General features: G+C 52.3%; 1 protein-coding gene across 13 annotated transcripts in view; it reads right to left on the bottom strand.

Annotated features, from left to right (window-relative positions):
• ST3GAL3 (ST3 beta-galactoside alpha-2,3-sialyltransferase 3) overlaps positions 1-18,304 on the bottom strand; it is a 367,793-nt gene that overhangs the window by 35,528 nt on the left and 313,961 nt on the right. For all 13 annotated transcript variants that reach the window (XM_065555304.1, XM_065555307.1, XM_005307127.5 and 10 more), the window contains one exon: positions 126-272. In XM_065555304.1, coding sequence (XP_065411376.1) covers positions 126-272 — 147 coding nt within the window. The remainder of the gene's footprint in view (positions 1-125; positions 273-18,304) is intronic.

The raw sequence follows: 18,304 nt of genomic DNA, 5'->3' as shown, positions 1-18,304 counted from the left end.
GCAGTCGTGTGCTGGGCCGTGGCTTGGAGCCCAGACACCCTTGGCTCAGGCTCCTCCACAGTAAAAGCCATACCCATTATCACCAATTTCACAGGCCTGGACTCAGCTAGCCCCCGGGCCCTTACCTCCTTTATGGCAGACATCTTGATGCTCTCGTAGTAATGGAGTGGTGCATTTGGTGAATTCATGTCATAGCCAAATCCAGCTACTGCTACCTCATCACAGTTGTGCAGCGCCATGGTGATTGCGACACTTCCCAAGGTGGGGATGTTCTGAGGGGGGAAAAGAAGGAATATACATTGTTAGTTGTCATCCTTAGAACGAACCCTGATTTCCAGCGAATGGCTCTGGGACAGAGATTGCCTCTGCAGGGCTGTTCAGGGGTAGGGCATTCAGCCACCTCCACGCCTCAGCTGCCGAGTCAACAGCCTCTGGATCTGTAGAGAAAACGTAGGTCTCCGAGGCACTACAGCAATACGAACAACAAGAATACATCCGGCTTGCCAGGTAGCTGCTTCCTGCCCCTCTAGCCAGCGCCATCTGAAACCCCCAGCCCACAAGCAGAGACTCCTGTTCAAGGGACCATGCTCGGCCTTTCCTGCAGGAATATAGCAAGGCAGAGCGATTCACGCACGAGGTTAAACCTCCCCTTCTCCAGCCGTTGGACCTTGGGGCTAGGACAGTGAGCACTGCTGGGAGAGGAAGCACGAAATAGGTCAATTCTTTGCTGGAAGTGGGTAAATTTGTTTTCAGAGATTAAAATAGCCATGGCACGGAGCTGCTGTTCTAATCCAGGAGCGGTTCTCAGTTAGTACTGACGCTGAACGGGGAACGTAACGCATGGGATTCTGTGGAGTCGCAACTGCAGCAGCTCTCAAAGCAGTTTAAGCAGGTACCGCTGCCCTGGGGGGAGGGGCCAGCCAGGAGTACCCCTTCCTCCCCAGCCCCCCTGCACAGTTCTGGGTTGGGGGAAACCCCCATTAGGGGGCACTAGGACCCAGGCAGCGCTCCCCAGCCATGTGGCCTTAGAGAAAGAAACTGCAGGGAGGAGCCAGCCAGAGACTGAAGCCAGCAGAGCAGCCGCAGAACAGTCCAAGCAGGGAACGAGAACACAGAGGGTGTCGGAGGGTTTGCTGCATTTTCACTCCGAACAGTCTCCCCCCGTGGGCTGATCAGTTTGCCCCAAAACCCTCTTCTCATTACCCCCCTGTCTTTCCATTTCGCTCCTAAATGCACCCACCCAAAGACTGAGACCACAAGAAAGGGGCAGGGGAATACGCTGTACGCCCCCATAGGATGGCCAGGTCGAAAAGGGGACCTGACAGCGTCCGGTCACTCCCGAGGTCCTCTTACTGCAGGTGGGGGAGGTGCTGGGTCATCACCTGCACCAGCCCCTACTCAGCCTGGGCCGTCTCCTACCTGCGTCGGGTGGCTGCAGCTCCCTGCCCTGGCTCCACAGGCGAGGCCCTCCTGACCTGCGCGGGGTGGTAGGAAAGAGGGGAAGAGCAGATGGGGGAAAGAGGGAAGAAGAATGAGCAGGGGGCATGGCCTCAGACAAGGCGGGGTAGGGGCAGGGCCTCAGACAAGGCGGGGTAGGGGCAGGGCCTCAGACAAGGCGGGGTAGGGGTAGGGCCTCAGACAAGGCGGGGTAGGGGCATGGCCTCAGACAAGGCGGGGTAGGGGCATGGCCTCAGACAAGGCGGGGTAGGGGTAGGGCCTCAGACAAGGCGGGGTAGGAGTAGGGCCTCAGACAAGGCGGGGTAGGGGTAGGGCCTCAGACAAGGCGGGGTAGGGATAGGGCCTCAGACAAGGCGGGGTAGGGGCAGGGCCTCAGACAAGGTGGGGTAGGGGTAGGGCCTCAGACAAGGCGGGGTAGGGGCAGGGCCTCAGACAAGGTGGGGTAGGGGTAGGGCCTCAGACAAGGCGGGGTAGGGGTAGGGCCTCAGGGGGAAGAAGCGGGGCAGGGGAGATTCCCACACTCCTGCTGGAGTGTCTGGTTTTTAAATATTGCAAAGTTGGCAACCTGATGTCCCCAGTGTGTCGTATTGCTTTAACTACTCCAGTTTAGTTAAAACAGCGCAACTGCCGTGTTTAGACAGGCTTGAGTGATGTCCTCATGCCAGGTGAGTAAAGTCACTGCTTGACAGAGCTCCCGAACTTCTCAGCAAGCGGGTGAACCCAAGCAGCACTGCCTATCACTCTGGATCCCAGCTCTTCCGAGCTCAAGAGACAGTGAGAGATTGATTTATTCGGTCCTCTCTTTGGCATCTCTAGAGCCCCCACCACTGTCCTGGCAAAGAACTATTCAATGTGACCAGCACTTGCCACACAAAGACCTCCACCCGACCTGCTCCTGAGGGAGCAGCAGCTTCGAGCACAGCTCCTTGGCTCGAGCAGATGGAGCGCCCAGCAGTTTATGGGGTGTTGTAGTGTATTGGAGGTACCCGTGAAAGGGCAAAAACTACAGATGACTAAAATAATGACATTTATTAAACTCAAACTTGCATAATGCAATTAGAAGGGTGTCCACTTGAAACAAAAAGGGAACCTGGACGTATTTTTTCCAAGCTCCCCAGCAAAGCATCCAGACACGAGAGGTAACTGTCCCGCTCTACTCGGCATTGGTGAGACCTCGGCTGGAGCACGGAGCACCATGCTTTAGGAAAGATGTGGACAAACTGGAGAGAGTCCAGAGCAGAGCAACAAAGAGGGCAAAAGGTTTAGAAATCCTGACCTATGGAGAAAGGTTAAAAACCTGGGCCTGGTTAGTCGTGGGAAAAGAAGCCTGAGGGGGACCTAATGGTAATCTTCAAATAGGTTCAGGGTTGTTATAAAGAGGATAGTGACCAATTGTTCTCCACTCCCACTGAAGGTAGGACAAGTAGTCATCAGCTTCATCTGCAGCAAGGGGGATTCAGGTTAGGATTAGGAAAATCTTTCTCGCTCTCAGGGTAACTAAGCTCTGGGACAGGCTTCCAAGGGACGTTGTGCAATCCTCATGATTGGAGGGTTCTAAGAACAGGTTGGACAAACGCCTGTCAGGGATGGTCTAGGGTCCTGCCTCAGCCCAGGGGACTGGACTTGATGAGTTCTCGAGGTCCCTTCCAGCCCTACAGTTCTATGTACTTCCCACAAAGCCCTGTCCATTAGCGACACTGTAGTTCCGTTCATTGCAGTGTCACACACACACGTTGTGTTGCAGCAGCATGCAAACCGTTGTGTTCATGAGAACACAAAGCTGCTGAAGAGTCTGATGGCCTGACTCTGCCCCCACTTACCGGGGCCCCACTCTGATGGGGGAGCTGCTGGGAGAACTGGGGCCTTTGCCTGCAGCGATTTTTACTGGCCAACTAAACACATAAGAGCAAACGTTCTACTATGAGAATTGATCGTCACACCCAATCTTCACTGGGAATTCCCAAACGGTCACAATTTGACGTTTTTTAAACACAATCCTGATTCTGTTTGCATACAGCTTGTTAATACACAGATTCTAGTAATAAAAGGTGAATTTTCTCCGGGTCACAGAAATTTGAGCAAAGTACCTATTTGGGTGTAACTTGTACAATTCCTGTCTTGTCCCTATCATGAGGATTTCTGAGCACGTCTTTGGCTGCTCCTCTTTAAACCCCAACAAACAACCCCCAAAGATTTCCTGATTTCTAACATTACACCAGCAACAGCTGTCTAGTCCCATTACACTAAGAACTGACCCACGGCCCTTAGCAAACTAACTGCGTATGCCCCTAAACTTACAGACAATTAGAAGACTTGACTCTTGGCAGCAGCTTTTACATTAACTAAGCAGCAATGCCTATAGAGTTCCCTTGCAACGTCATAGTTAAACTGAGTAACGACTAAATCCATGTTCTCAGCCCCCCACGCCTGTGGCTCTCCGCTAGCCAAGAGAAATATGCAGCCATTGTGTGTTTACCCCACTGCTGCTGAGCTACAACAACACAATCTCAAAGCGGGAACCCCACCGCCTACAGGAGAGCCACCCGGAGACTCACTGAACTCCTCTGTCCGCCCCCGACAATCCCTGGGTCTCTGATTTGCTTCCCTCCATTAAACAATGAAGTGAGCTCTCAGCTCCACAGTGAAGGCCCCAGGATCCCCGGCCCAAAGGACAGAAGAGCCAATATAGCAGCATGTCCCTGCCCCCCACTCCCAAGATCGATGACCCAGTGGAAGCACCTCGCAGCTCTGGTCAGGGGAGGCTCTGCAGTTCTGGGGGTTCACTGGGACCAGGGAAGCATGTCCTTAGAAGATGCCTGTTCCTTCCACACTGTCCTACACTACAGGAAGAGGAGAACAGGGTGTTCCTCGAAGGGACTGGAGTTTCCATCCCCTGTGAACCCTGCTGTCTGTGGGGTTTAGAGGCTGTGCTCCTGTCCCTTGCCCCCTAAGAGAGAACTCCACCCTGTACACTGCCCAGTTCCCTTCACTCTCCAGCCCCAGCCTGCAAGTTTAAATGGGGAGGTACCATAGGCCCCACCAGCCTGGGGCCACAGGGCCTGTGTTGTTTAAAAGCAACAGAACCCAAGTGAAACTTTCACTGAACTTTAACTGCTGCACGTGAAAGCTCTTGCTGCTTGTAATGCCTTACCGGGGTCATTCCCGTGTCACTGCCTTTTGGGCTGGAAGGAAATGACTGCTGTAAATCTGTTTTTCGAAATATTTGACACTCTTCTTACGTTAAATGAGTTCCAGTCATTTATGGGGTTTTACCTAGTTCAGTTAAAAAAATACTAAATTTTCCAAATATTTCCATTCTCTTTGTCTTTAAATAAAAGGACAAGTGTGGTTAAAATACATTTCTGAAAAGCAGCAAAACTACAACGGAATATTAACATTAACTGTATCAACTGATACAGTAACTTAATGTCGCCTTATTTCTTTGGGAAAAAGGAGAGGTTACTCTGAGGTGTGTCCCCCCCTCTGCCCCCAGTGGGGGCTCCACGCGAGTTCTCTGAGGGGTGGGTCCCTCCACCTCCACTTTAGGTGCACATGTGCCCCAGTGCCTTTGGTCGAAGAGTTCCGGTAGCAGTACCTGTTTGGCCCATGCATGCACCCTACACATCCTTGGGCCCTGTACTGCGGCTATCTAGGGCTGTGTGGGCAAACCACCCGCAGTTCCTTCTCTACAGCAAAGCCCACAGAGGCAGCTCCGAAGCAGAAGGGCAAGTGGAGCACCCACAGAGGGATGCAGTTACTGCAGAAGGTGCGTAATCTCTCCTTCTTCTCTGAGCAGCACCCCTGTAAGGTGCTCCCCTTTAGGTGATTCCCTAGCAGTAACCCTTTAAGGAGGTGGGAGTTTCAGAGTAGAGTCCGTCACCGAAGAAACAACTGTGTTGCTCACTGCCACATCTGATCCTGCAGCATGAACTGGGCACAGAGGTTGGAAAATGTGCGCACTGAGGACCACGCTGCAGATTTCAGCAACTGGAACGTCTTTGAGTAGAGCTACAGATGTAGGGTGTGATCTAGAAGAGTGCAGGCTCTCTTAGGGGAGGTGTAACCTCAGCGAAACCATAACAAGCAATAACACATCCAGAGACTCACTCAGAAAAAACCTCTGCGTGGAGACAGGTGCTCCCTTAGACCTGTCTGCAATAGAAACAAAGGGTCAAGGGGGTCTTCTTGAGTGGCCTAGTCCTGTCCAAATAAAAGGTTAATGCCCTCTTAACATCTAGCATATGAAAGGCAGACTCCTGTATGGACTGATGCTGCTTAGGAAAACCCCCAGAAGGTGAATAGTTTGGTTGATGTGAAATTCAGGGGACACGTTAGATAAAAACTTTGGATGGGGTTGTCAAGATATCCTCTCGTTGAAGAACAAAGTAAAAGGACAGTCTGCCATTAGAGCCCCTGTCTCCACAAACCTTCAAGCAGAAGTGATAGCCACCACAAACACCATCTTCATAGACAGATGTAGCAGTGAGCACCTAGCTAGTGGCTCAAAGGGCTGTTTCATAAGGCAGTTAAGAACAAGGCTGAGATCCCAAAGTGGTGTAGGGGCTCTAATGTATGGAAAAAGCTTGATAAGTCCTTTTAGGAATCTCGCTGTGCTTGGACAAGTGAATACTGAGAAACCTTCTACTGGCTGTTATTGCAGCTAAATGAACCTTCATGGAACTCATAGGAAGGCCTGCATTTTTGGATTCCAACAGGTAATCCAAGATTGAGGAAAGGGATGAGTGGACAGGAGAAAGATGGCACCCATTACACCAAAGTTATCTTCTCCATTTCTGATGGTACGTATGCCTGGTAGTTTCCTTTCTGCTATTTAAAAATACATTTTGTACTTCCAATGAACGGGCAATCTCTAGTCCCAAGAACCACTGAGGAGCCAGGCTGGCAGTTACAGAATGTCCAGAACGGGGTGAAGCATCTGACCCACACCGAGATACTAGCCGACGTATGCTCAGGAGCCGCTATGGAGGGCGAGAGGTGAGTTTGATGAGTTAAGGAAACCAAACTTGCCTTGGCCAAGTTGGTGCAATCAAAATGACTTTGGCATGGTCCTGTTTGATCTTTAAAAGCAATGGAGTTGGAGGAGATGCATAAAAAAGATCTTTTGGTCATGTAATGAGAAAAGCATCTCCTAGAGATTGGGGATTTTGTCGCCTTCTGGAACAGAATTTCCTGCACTTTGTGTTGGCTGCTGTGGCAAAGAGGTTGATGTCTGGAAATTCCAGGCTAGGAATATTTTGTTGAGAACTGAAGAATCCAACTTCCACTTGTAATTTAGGGAGAAATGTTGGCTGAGGTCATCCACCACAGTGTTTTGTGTAGCTGGGAGGTCAGAAGCCGAGATAATTAGCTATGCACCAATGCCAAAGCTTTGTCGGTTGGTGCAGCGTGAAGGGGACTGCACCCTGCCTGACAATTGATATAATACACGCATGCTGTTTGTTTGTCATGATCTTGATGGGCTTGTTTTTGAGTAGGGGAAGAAAGTGCAGGCGAGCATTTCTGTTTGCTCTTAATTCCAACAGATTGATGTGCAAGCGCTGTTCCTGTTGTGACCATTTGCCTTGGTCAGGGCCGGCTCTGGCTTTTTTGCCGCCCTAGGCAAAAAAGCCACCTGCCGCCCCCCCACCCCAAGCACGGCAGGGGAGGGCGCCGAGCCCGGCCGCGGGCCCACAATCCCCGACTGGCCGGAGCAGGGTGGAGAGCCCGGTCGGGGCTCTCCGCTCTCCCCGGTGGCCAGAGTACCGGGAGCAGGGCGGAGAGCCCGCCGCGGCTCTCCGCTCTCCCCGACCAGCCGGAGCGCTGGGGGGAGGGCGGCGAGCCCGGCTGGGGCCCTGCTCTCCCCAACCGGCCAGAGCGCCGGGGGGAGGGTGGCAAGCCCAGTCGCGGCCCCGCTCTTGGGCTGGAGCACCCCGCCGCGCGGCCCCCCTCCAGGCACCGCCCCAAGCACATGCTTGGTGGGCTGGTGCTGGCCCTGGCCTTGGTCTGTGTGAGGACCCAAGTGTGCTTCCCATCCCCAGGGGGAAGTGTCCGATGTTAACATGACCGTAGGGGGATTCTGGTTGAACAGGAAACCTTAGAAGGATTCATCCACCAGGTGAGTGACTGTGGGACCTGGCTGGGTACTGATACCTGCTTGTTCAGACTGTTTGCTGGGTACAAAAACTGTCCTAAACCACCTCTGGAGACATTGAAGAAACAACCTGGCGTTATGCGTCACAAAAACACAAGTTGCCATGTGCCCCAGCAGTTGCAGACATGCCCTTGTTGAAACGTGAAGGCTGAGCTGCACTCTCCTTTAGCGTAAGGAACCTGTCGAGAGAGGGATAAGCTCTGGCCATGATCAAATCCAAAGATGCCCCATAAAGAGAATTTGTTGTATAGGGATCAAGATCGATTTCTCGAGATTTATCTGCAGGCCTAGACTTTGGAATAATTAAGTTGTTGTTTGAACTACCGACCATCCCTCCGGACATGACCGATCCTGGAGGAGCCAGTTGTCAAGGTAGGGAAAGACTGCCATGATTTTGGAGAACACCCTTGGGGAGGATGACAGGCAGAAGGCTGAATCTGGCACTGGTAATGATTGTGATTGAACGTGAAACAAAGAGATCTTTACTGAGAAGGATGAATTGCTACGTGGAAGCATGCATCTTTGAGGTCAAGGGTCGCAAACCAGCCCCTAGTTCCAGGGAGGGAATTATGGCTGCTAGGGACACCAGCCTGAATTTCAGATGTCGGACATGCTTGTTCAATTGTCTGAGATCTAATATCAGCCTCCAACTCCTGTTTTTCTTGGGTATCAGAAAATATCTTGAATAGGACCCTTTCCCCGTGTTGAAGTGGGACTGGGTCTATGGCTCCTAGACTAAGGAGCCATGAGATTTCCTGTGTCCGCAATTGATCAGGAGACAGGTCCCTGAAGAGGTTGGACGGGTGGGATGGAGGTAAATGGATGGAATGAACAGAAGTGATGGCCTCCAACACCTGTCTGTCTGATGTTCTAGTCCGGAGAATGTTGATGGCTGGGCTGAAGCAGTCGAGGTAGCTGCAAGGCTTTTTTTGAAACCTTGACCTCTTAAGCCAGTGGTTCTGGTGGCCCACGGAAGGCAGAAAATTGAGCAGGGCAGGATCTTTGTGCCAACTGAGACCTGCTAAACTTTCTTTTATTTGCAGATGTGTATATCCCTAAAGACCCAAGTGTCACTCTAGAGTCCTTTAAGGTATGAAGTGAGTTGTCCGTGGAATCTGGAAAAAGCTTCTGGCCATCGAAAAGTAAATCTTCCACCATTGATTGTGGCTCTCGCAGAAACCCAGACACCTGACCCCAGGAAGCTCATCGCTACTGCAGTGGAAACGGACCTGGATGCAGTGTCTGCCACATCAAGTGAAGACTGCTGTGAAACATTTGCCAAGAGCCGACCCTCCTTTATTACGGCGCTGAGCTGTTTTAGATGTTCCCGTGGTAAATGGTCACTACAAGAATTAAACGTCCCGTAGTTCAGGTGGTCAGACGGTGCCTGGTGGTCAGCTCTCCTGAACTGAAGTGTTGCTGACGAGTAGCTCTTATGACACAAAAGGTCCAGAATTTGAAAACGCACCATTTTAAATAGAAAGTTAGTCACTTATTAAGTACCGAGAAAGTGCTCAGCATCCGACAGAACACACAGACAGACGTGGTCCCTGCCGGAGGAGCGCAAAATCCAAGGCTGAAGCTGACTCCATGCGGACAGAACCTGAATCAGAGACAACCAAAAGTGCCTCTTTGCTTTCCCTGCCCCAGTCCCTGCCCCAGCCTCCCATCTCATCTCTTTCTGTAAATGGGGGATTCTCCTGAACCTGTCAGCGATTTGATGGTGGAGAGAAGGGACAAGGTAGTGACTGGCCAACAGAGGAAATGTGATGCCCCAGTAGATTTTAGTGTTGCTATTTAATGGAAGATGGAGAGCCCCTCACTCTCTTTCCTGAATGATTTGTGCTTCAATCTCAGGACTCTGACCACTGTTGAGCTGGCGTGTAATGAGCTCTCCCAACTAGAGCTGCCAACTTTGTAATCTTTAAAAACTGGACACTCAAGCAGGAGTGCCAGAACCCCTCCACCCCACCCTGTCTCTTCCCTACGAGGGCCTGCCTCTGCCCCGCCTCTTCTCCCAAGGTCCTGCCTTTTCCACCCAAAGCCCCGCCCCTTCCCAAGCCCTCGCCCCCGTTCGCTTCTCTTTCCCCCACCCCCGTCCCCAGCTGCTTTTCCCCTCTCCCCGGGTCGGGAGGAACTCACCTGCAGAGCTGGGTTGGGAGCTGCAGCTGCCCGACGCAGGTAGGAGGCGGCGCTGGCTGAGTAGGGGCTGGCACGGGTAATGACCTGGTGCCTCCATGCCCACAGTAACTGGACTTTGGGTGTCCGGTCAGTAGATCTGACTGGACATTGTCAGTTCCCATTTCAACTGGACTTTTGGTTGAAAACTGGGCACCTTGCCACCCTACTCCCAACTCTGTTGTCTAGCAGGGTTCCTGGGCAGGTGATTGGCACTGCAGAGGGCAGCATGGGGATCTCTTTTGACACTCAGTAGCTTGCCTGGCAGTGCTGATGGATTTAAGTCCAGCAGAGACTGCAGAGAAGTACATTCACTCTCTTGCAGACTCAAAGCTTGTGTTTAACTCGAACCATTGCTGTAACTAACTGGAAATGCAGCTGAGTGGCCCCTTTCCCTGGTTCTCGATCTGCCTCCTAGGCTGGCATACGGTGCAGGAAAAGGAAGCAGAGCTGAGACTGGAATAATGGGGATGGCAGACCCATCAGCTCCCTCCATTCCTTACACTGCTTCTGCACCCCCCCACACACACACAGTGGCAGGAACCCAAGGATTGCAATACACAGCCTTCATGCAGTGACGAGGCCACAGCTCCTGCCAAGAAAATAGAGCTTAATGATGGTGTGATGGGACCCTTGTCCTGCAAGGGTCACGACTCAGATGACTGGTGCCCTGAGGGGCTGCTTGCCCTCCCCCCCACCCAAGGTTACCATAGGCACCTCAGGGGCACTGCTTCCCCATCTACTCACCAAGCAGGGGGTTTACCACCGGCACCCAGGGACGGGTCGCCTGCCCGTCATGGACACGGCTTCATCCCAGCAAAGAGGAGCTTTGGGAAATGAAGCACTAACTTTGCAGCGCCAAAGGTTAATCCCGTAAGTGCAGCAGGGCTGTCAGCACTCTGCCGAGGCGGTGATCCATGGCTGGGTGCCTGACACATGCTGATAACATTCCTGCTCACAGCTCCTCCTGACCAAGCCAGGCCTGGCCAGTGTGTGATGCCTTGGGAGACATTTTTATCTCCCTAACAAAGGTTCTGAAAATCTCAGGTGTTTCCATAACAGGACAAAACAAAGGATTAGAAGGAAACTCTGGGCTGCAGAGTCCCATTTTCACAGCTCATTGTGCCACAGACAATCTGTACCAGCACGGAGAGAAACAAATGCCACACGGCAGCATGAGCACTTCTGGCCCTGTTCATTTACAAGTGTGACATTTGAAATGCCCTTCTGGGCACCACACGCCGTGATCCCGGATTCCAATCAGTCAGTGCAGCCAACAGGGACACCAATTAAATTGCTCTGGATCCATCTTGATGGACAAAGTGTCCTGGGCACTGACATGGCCCCCCTTTCCGCATAGCGCACACATGGTACCCCGGCAACAGCCATTGGGGGCCTCGTGCGATCGCTGCATCAGTGATGGCTAGCTCTCCCCAGGGAGCACTGGGATGCTCACACGCCATCCCAAGAGCAAATCGCCTTATTCGCCAGGTTTCTGGCCCGATAGGGACGCTGCTACGCCTGCTTCCATGGCGTCAGCAGCCTGGCTCCCAATGGCATGTCCTCCAAGAAAGCAGAATATTCTTGCGTGGGTACATGACACCATTCAAAAAACACCTAATCCTTCTAGGGCAGAACTCTTCTGCCCCCATCTGCCCTTGGGCCACACAACCTCCCCCTGGGCAGTTGAGATGATGGGTGAAACCTGCAGGAGTTAATGCTGCCAGGGTCAATTTTCCTTCCCCTGGATGTTTTCCTACAGGTGCTTGGGGGATGAAGCTCCATAAAGTGCCTGTCCTCCTCCTCCTCCCGGCCAGCCATGCCTTGCTGAAGTCTGCAGAACCTGGGCTGCATGGAGCTCACAGGGGGCTTCTGGGGCCTGAGAAGGCTGGTCAAAGACTCCCGTCTCTCCCCCCACAGCCCAAGTGTTCACTGTACATTTTAGCATTCTGCCTAGTCTAGTTGTATGTGTCCCAAGTGAGGCAGCTCCCATCCCTTCCCTATCAGTAGCCTAATACATAATGACACATCCTCAACTCTGACCAATTTGGGATTTTTCAACTCCCAGTGCCACCTGGCAGGGTGAAAGAGATGGCCTGGCCTGGCCCTCAACTGACACGCTACATACAGGAGAAGCAGGTCAGCAAGCGTACAAGCCTGCTGGGGCCCCAGAGCCAGCCCCTGCCCCTCTGTGTGCCCAGCGCTGGGAGAGAGGCAGTTTCCCCTGGACATCACTGGGATTCCAACCAACCTTGCCTCCAACTTGTCCCACAAAGCAGAGACAACATAGCACCGGAAATGGTTTGCTCATTTCTTAGGAGTCTGGACTAACCGTGCTCCCCATCCCTGCCACAAATGGACTGTCACAGCCTCAGGAACGTCTGCTCACTCCCAAAGAGGAGCCGTTGTTCACGGTTGGTCCAGCCTTGGACTTGCCCTCCCAGTGAGCTTGCGTCCCAGTCTAACCCCATGCTGCTTTAAAGGAACCTTCTGACAGCCGTGCTGCACATGCAACCCGAACACGCCTCTTCCTTGGACCTGCTGCCATCCTCCGGGCCCATCTGGCCCCAATTACATTAGCAAAGCAGAGGAAGTCCCTGAATTCACCCTTTATTAAATCCTGGAAAAAACGCTTTGAGATCAGCCTTGAACCATTTACTTACCCTCCTCAACCTCACTGCGAAAGCCCGAACGGTAATTGGCAGCATATTGTTACCATATGTGGTGTGCTAGGAGCCTGGACGTTGATTTAAGCATTGCAAACAAAGAGGAGTGGAATATTACTGCTCTGGATGCAGATTTCATGTCGGCCTTGGTTATTGAGGAGTCTCTGAGCCCTGATCCTCCTGACCGAGGCCTGCCTGACACGCATGAGCAGTGCAGGGCGCCAATCCGCCCCCCAACAGACTCCCCAGTGGAAAGTCTGACCCTGCAGTGTGACACAGCTTTATTATAGCTCCTCAGGACTTTCCTTTGCCCTCCCCCGCGTCCCCTCCTGACAACACAGAGCCCTCGCACGCTCACCGCAGTTCCAGGGGCAGGTGTTTTAGAGCACAGCTCTGGACGGAACAGGCTGCAGTAATTCAGCTGTAGGGTTTTCTTTCCCCACAGCCTCATTGGTGAAACTATCTGGATTATGCTCATTGATATCCTTGCATTATAGGGGCCAAATTCCCTCCAGGAACACTCCCGGTCTGGGAGAATGAGTCACAATACCTAGACCCGCAGGGTCCCATTTCAACGCTCCAGTGACATGGTCTATATTAAACCTGTAGCTACAGGGTCCTACTCTCCCTCCCCTCTGTAACTGCTCAGCTTCCGGGCTGCTGCAAAAGTCAGCCATGTTCCTTTGGAGTGCAGGCAGACTGGGCACCAGAGACAGCCCTGGAAGCTCACTGATGGAAGAGTTTGCATTACGTTAAACATCATATTTGCACCTACAGGACCTTCCTCCCTTCCCTTCCGGCAAGCTCTGATGGAATCACTGCATCATGCTATTCCCGCTCCTACCTGCCCCTGGCTCCCCTGCCCCTGGAGCGAACTATCGGCTACACAATCCGACAGAGGTCACCCACAAAGCCTGCTTCTCAGAAAGCCTCATAAACTAGTTTTCTTCTAAATACCCAATGAAGTGAAACATCAGGTTCTAATTAAGCCCTCTTGGTTTCCCAATCTGATGTGTGTTATACAACCTATCAAAACCTCATAAACTTCAGTTCACAGCATTCTCATTTCCGGATACTCACTGTTCCTCTCAGAGCAAATGAAATATCTCGTGTATTAAGACACAATGCTTAAAAATAAAACCAAGTCCAGAGAAAATAAAGGTCTGGTGGTTTCTGTCCCTCCTCAGGGCCTGGCAGACACCTTCCCCCCAGGGTAGCCACTACAGCAAACACCAAGAGTCAGCTAAGTGGATTCCTACCTGGACGGAATGGCTGGAGTAGGGAACTCTACTTGCCAGGGCAGAAATTCGGTACATCCAGAACTGCATGACAGCACGTGTGTGCGTGTGCTGCAGAACGCCACCCGAGCGTACGAACCACCGCATATGAACAGTCCTCCTAGTCTGTCTGCAGCTCTTTAATGGGGCACGTTGGCTGCGTCCGAAGTGTTTCCTATCTCCAGGCATCCACCTATCAGCACTTGGACAAAAATCAAGCACCGAACTCCCAATGGTTCCAAACAGTTCACTCTTCATTCACAGCACGACAACCAATGCGTTTAATCCGTCAGAACAAATGCACTAACACGCTCTGGGCTGGCTCAGTTAAGAGCAAGCAGTCAGTGGCACTAACTCTCTGAACAGAGCTCCCTAGCTCACCAAGTGCCAGGTGCAGGACTCAGCGTCGTAAGACGAACCCAGAGACAGGGCCTTTGTGAGAGGCCAGGGAGAGTCAGTTCAGAAGCTGTCTGAGGCATGCCATTCCAAGGCAAGTCTGAGATTTTTAACTGGTTTTATTATTCTCTCTCTCTCTCTCCGACCGTTCTTCATTAATAACTAACTGCGAAGTGTGCCAGCACAGGGAGAGGAAATATAAAACGTTCACCAGAAAGCACAGAGCTAGGGAATCCAGCGTGCCTGCTGTGATCTCCCTCCCAATGGATTTGTGAGCACTGGACTGCTCTACCGCTCACTACAAAGCAGCAAGCCTGAGGAGATGGCCTGTTACAGACACGATGTTCCACCGCACAGCGAGCTCTGGTGGGCAGAGTGCATGGTGGGGAATGATGTTCCCAATCTGTAGGCAGCATCGTCCTTACTTCTCATACCGCACATACGTGCAGCTCTGCGGAAGACTCTGCCTTAGAGCCCTCGCTTGGAATACGGTGTTCGCTCCTGGTCTCCCCAGCTCGGAAAGGCCACAGCAGCAATAGGGGAGATTCAGAGAACCAGAAGGAGAGGGATCAGGAGCATACAGGGAGATTGGCACTCGTTTTCTTAGAGAGGAGACACAGAAGAGGGGACATGATAAAGCTAAAGTAGATAAACAACTTGTTGTTGAAATGAAGTAGATCAGGAGCTTCTAGTCACCTTCTCTCATAACACAAGCACCAGGAAGCATTCCATGAAACCGAAAGGTAGCAAGTTCAAAGTGGATAAAAGGACCTCCCCAGCCTTTTTTAAATGGAGAGTTAAAGCACAGCACGTCAGCACACTAGCTTGCAGTGCACGATCTCCCCATGTGGACCTGGCTACAGTGCACTAGAAGTTCCTTAGCGCACTTCGGTGGCGGTACATCAAAGTGCACCACTGAACTTTTAGCTCACTGGAGCAGGGTCCACGCGTTGAGTTAGAGCAGGGTAAGCTAGTGTGCTGTCAGTTTACACTCTGGCTTACCGTGCACTAACTCTCTGTGTAGACAAGCCCCACGTAATGCACATTTGGCTTGTGGAACTCATTGCCACTGGATATCATTAGAGACCAGCTCAGCAGGATAAAAATAAAGATTAGATATTTACATGGGTAACAAGAATAGACAGAGAGATAATAGTAAACATTACAATAATCAGAGTTTTGGAAGGGATTTGAACCATTCGTCAGGGCTTAAGGCACCGTCTATAGGGCTTAGGGGGGAAGTCTCCCGGGGGCAGGTTATCCTGTAACAGTCTATGGAAGGCTTCTATAAATAGGGCTGGGAGCACTGCCCATTATTAAGGCTGCCCAACACTTGCCATTATAAGACCCTGTTTTCAGTTGCTTATAATTTTGCCAAGTTTTAACAATCTGGACTGACATTTTCCATGCTGGGTGACTGCCTCGGGCTGACTTTGGGGTGTGTGTGTGTGGGGTGTGTGTGTGTGGGGGGGGTTGACGACTTTGGCCAAAACGGTTCAGTGGTTTCTGAGAATGAGGCTAAGGGGAAATATGTTGTTTCCCCACATGAAAAAATTCGGATGCCGTTTTCTTTGAAAAATCTCGAGTCCTGCCAAGCGTTGAAGAAGGAACTTGACCAGTGATGGGCAACCTGCGGCCCGTCAGGGTAATTTGCTGGCGGGCCATGAGACAGTTTGTTAACATTGGCCGTCCGCAGCTCCCAGTGGCCGCGGTTCGCTGTTCCCAGCCACTGGGAGCTGCGGGCGGCCGTGCCTGCGGACAGTCAATGTAAACACTGTCTCGCTGCCCGCCAGCGGATTACCCTGACGGGCCGCAGGTTGCCCACCTCTGAACCTGACCTTTGGGATGGGGTGACGTTTTGCCAACTCTGTGACAATCTGGCCAAATTCGGGCGAGGTATAAACCTTTGAAACATTGCTCAAGAGAGGCTCAGATTTTAGCAGCTAAATTCCCTGAAGAGCCTGTCCACAGCACGCTCCAGTCCGGAGCTGAGAGGTCTCCCTGCAATTGCAGGTCTGTGCTGCTAAGGACTAGGCCAGGGCCAGTTTCAGGCACCTGACTGAAAGCAGGGAGTCAGTCTCTCCTGCGCTCTCAGTGCCTCTCTCGTTGGACCCAGGCAGTATGGGGCAGGAAGCTGCCTGATTTGAATGCCGGGGCCAGACTGGGTGTGGGGGAGATGGAACAAGGAGCTGGGGGAGAGAGACTGGGACCGGGTGTCCCAGAACACTGGGATTAGGAGCCATGGAGGGAAATGGGGCAGAAAGAAAACTGGGAGCCAGTAGGTGAGACTGGAAAGCATTGCGGGGGAGGGGGAGGCGGCAAAGGGGGAGAGAAGACGGATCTCATGAGAAGCCAGGATACAGGGGAAGAACTGGGACAGGCTGCGCAAAGACACTGAGCCTGGATGAGGAGCCGGGGGAGGGAAGCTGAGACCAGCAGCCAGTGGGAACTGGGAACATGGGCAGTGTTGGGGGTGGGGACTGGAGGCCAGGCTGGATGAGGAACTGGAAATCCAGAGGGACAGGGGGAACTGGGATTGGCTAGACAAGGAGACTGGGACGGAACTTAGCTGTGTGTAGGGGGAACTGGGTGGCTGGCCAAGGAGACTGGGACGGAACTTAGCTGTGTGTAGGGGGAACTGGGGTGGCTGGCCAAGGAGACTGGGACTCCAGAGGTGGGAGACTAGGACCTGCTGGGCAAGGAGACAAACTGCCTAAGTGCGGAGAATGGGACTGGAATGAGGAGCCAGAGGTGGGGAAGAGACAGGACTGGGATAGGAACATGGGGAAGAAAGGGTCAAGCTTGGGGGGGATGGGAAAAGTCTGTGCCCACTGGAACCCACACCTCTGCGGAGCATGGAATGGAACCCAAGATTCATGAGTCTCACCATTCCTCTGCCCTCTGCAAATATCTGTGCAACACACTGGCAAAACCACCTCTAGTGCTGGTCCACATAGATGATAACCTACTACTGCTATCAGTTACTCTGTTAGCTGAAGTGGCAGATGTCTGTGCGGTAGATTTAAAGGTCCCAGCCCCACTGAAGACCCACGTGGGTGTCAACATGATGCCACATGACGGAATTTGGTTTTTCAGTCTGCCTTTTTACAAATCCTGGGAAATTACTCTCAAAAATAAGTTGCAAAGTCAAGCACTCAGAATTTAGGAAATGACTCCTCAGTCAGTGCACAGGCTGGCCCTGCCCTGGGGCCGAATCAGGGCTGTGCAGTGAAGGAGGCTGTTGTCTGTAGGATCCGGCCTCGTTTGTTGGCGGAAGAGAAAGGATGGTCTCATGGTTAAAGGAGCTGAATGCTGCCCTGGGGAACCAGATTCTATCCCTGCCCCGACACAGAGTTCCTGTGTGATGTCAGGCAAGTCACTTAACCCAAACTTTTCACAGGGGTCCCTAGCTGTGAGTTCCTCATTTCTGGGTGCCTGACTTAAGCTGCGGAGGTCTGATCAGCAGAAGCACTGAGCACCCACAGCTGCAGCTGAGGGCAGTGGGAGCTGTGCTTTGCGGAGCAATCTATACACTTACTGTAAGTACTCTGAAAATTCAGGTCTGTGGGTGTCTCAAATTGGACACCCAAAATTAGTGGTTATTTTTACACTTGCTGTCTCTGTCGTGGCTCCCCACTTGTAAACGAAGGGGACTTACCTGTAACCCAGGTGCTTTGAGATGGACTCTGCCTATTCCCACTCAGGGGATGCTCTGCCCGGTGCAGCCTGAATGGCAAAGTTCCAGCTAGCAGAAGCAGTTGGAGCGCTCACACCCCTCCCTCGTCCCTCCCTCCAGGAACGCCTCATCTTCCAGGGCAACGGTATAAACGGGACGTGGTGCCCCAGCCACCTCTGTTCCTCCCCCCGTGACCTAAGCCCTTTGGTCAGTAGGACTCCGAAGCAGTAGGGAAAGGAGGGCGGAGAGGTCAATGTGCAGCATCCATCTCAAAGCACCTCGGTTACAAGTAAGTCACCTTCACTTCTTTGAATGTCTTCTGCACATTCCCACCCATGGGACAGATGAATAAGCAGTTCTCTGACCCAGGCCAGTGGGACCATGGAGTCTTCACTGGAGGAGGACAGCAGGACGTCTGTGGCAAATCTCACATCAGCTCTAGATTCTTCACCTAAGGAACAGTGTTTAGGAAAGGTGTGGAACTCCACCTTGCCGCTCTGCA

The sequence above is a fragment of the Chrysemys picta genome, chromosome 8 (assembly GCF_011386835.1).
Source record: "Chrysemys picta bellii isolate R12L10 chromosome 8, ASM1138683v2, whole genome shotgun sequence".
Lineage (NCBI taxonomy): Eukaryota > Metazoa > Chordata > Testudines > Emydidae > Chrysemys > Chrysemys picta.
This window is presented reverse-complemented; position numbering and strand designations above follow the sequence as displayed.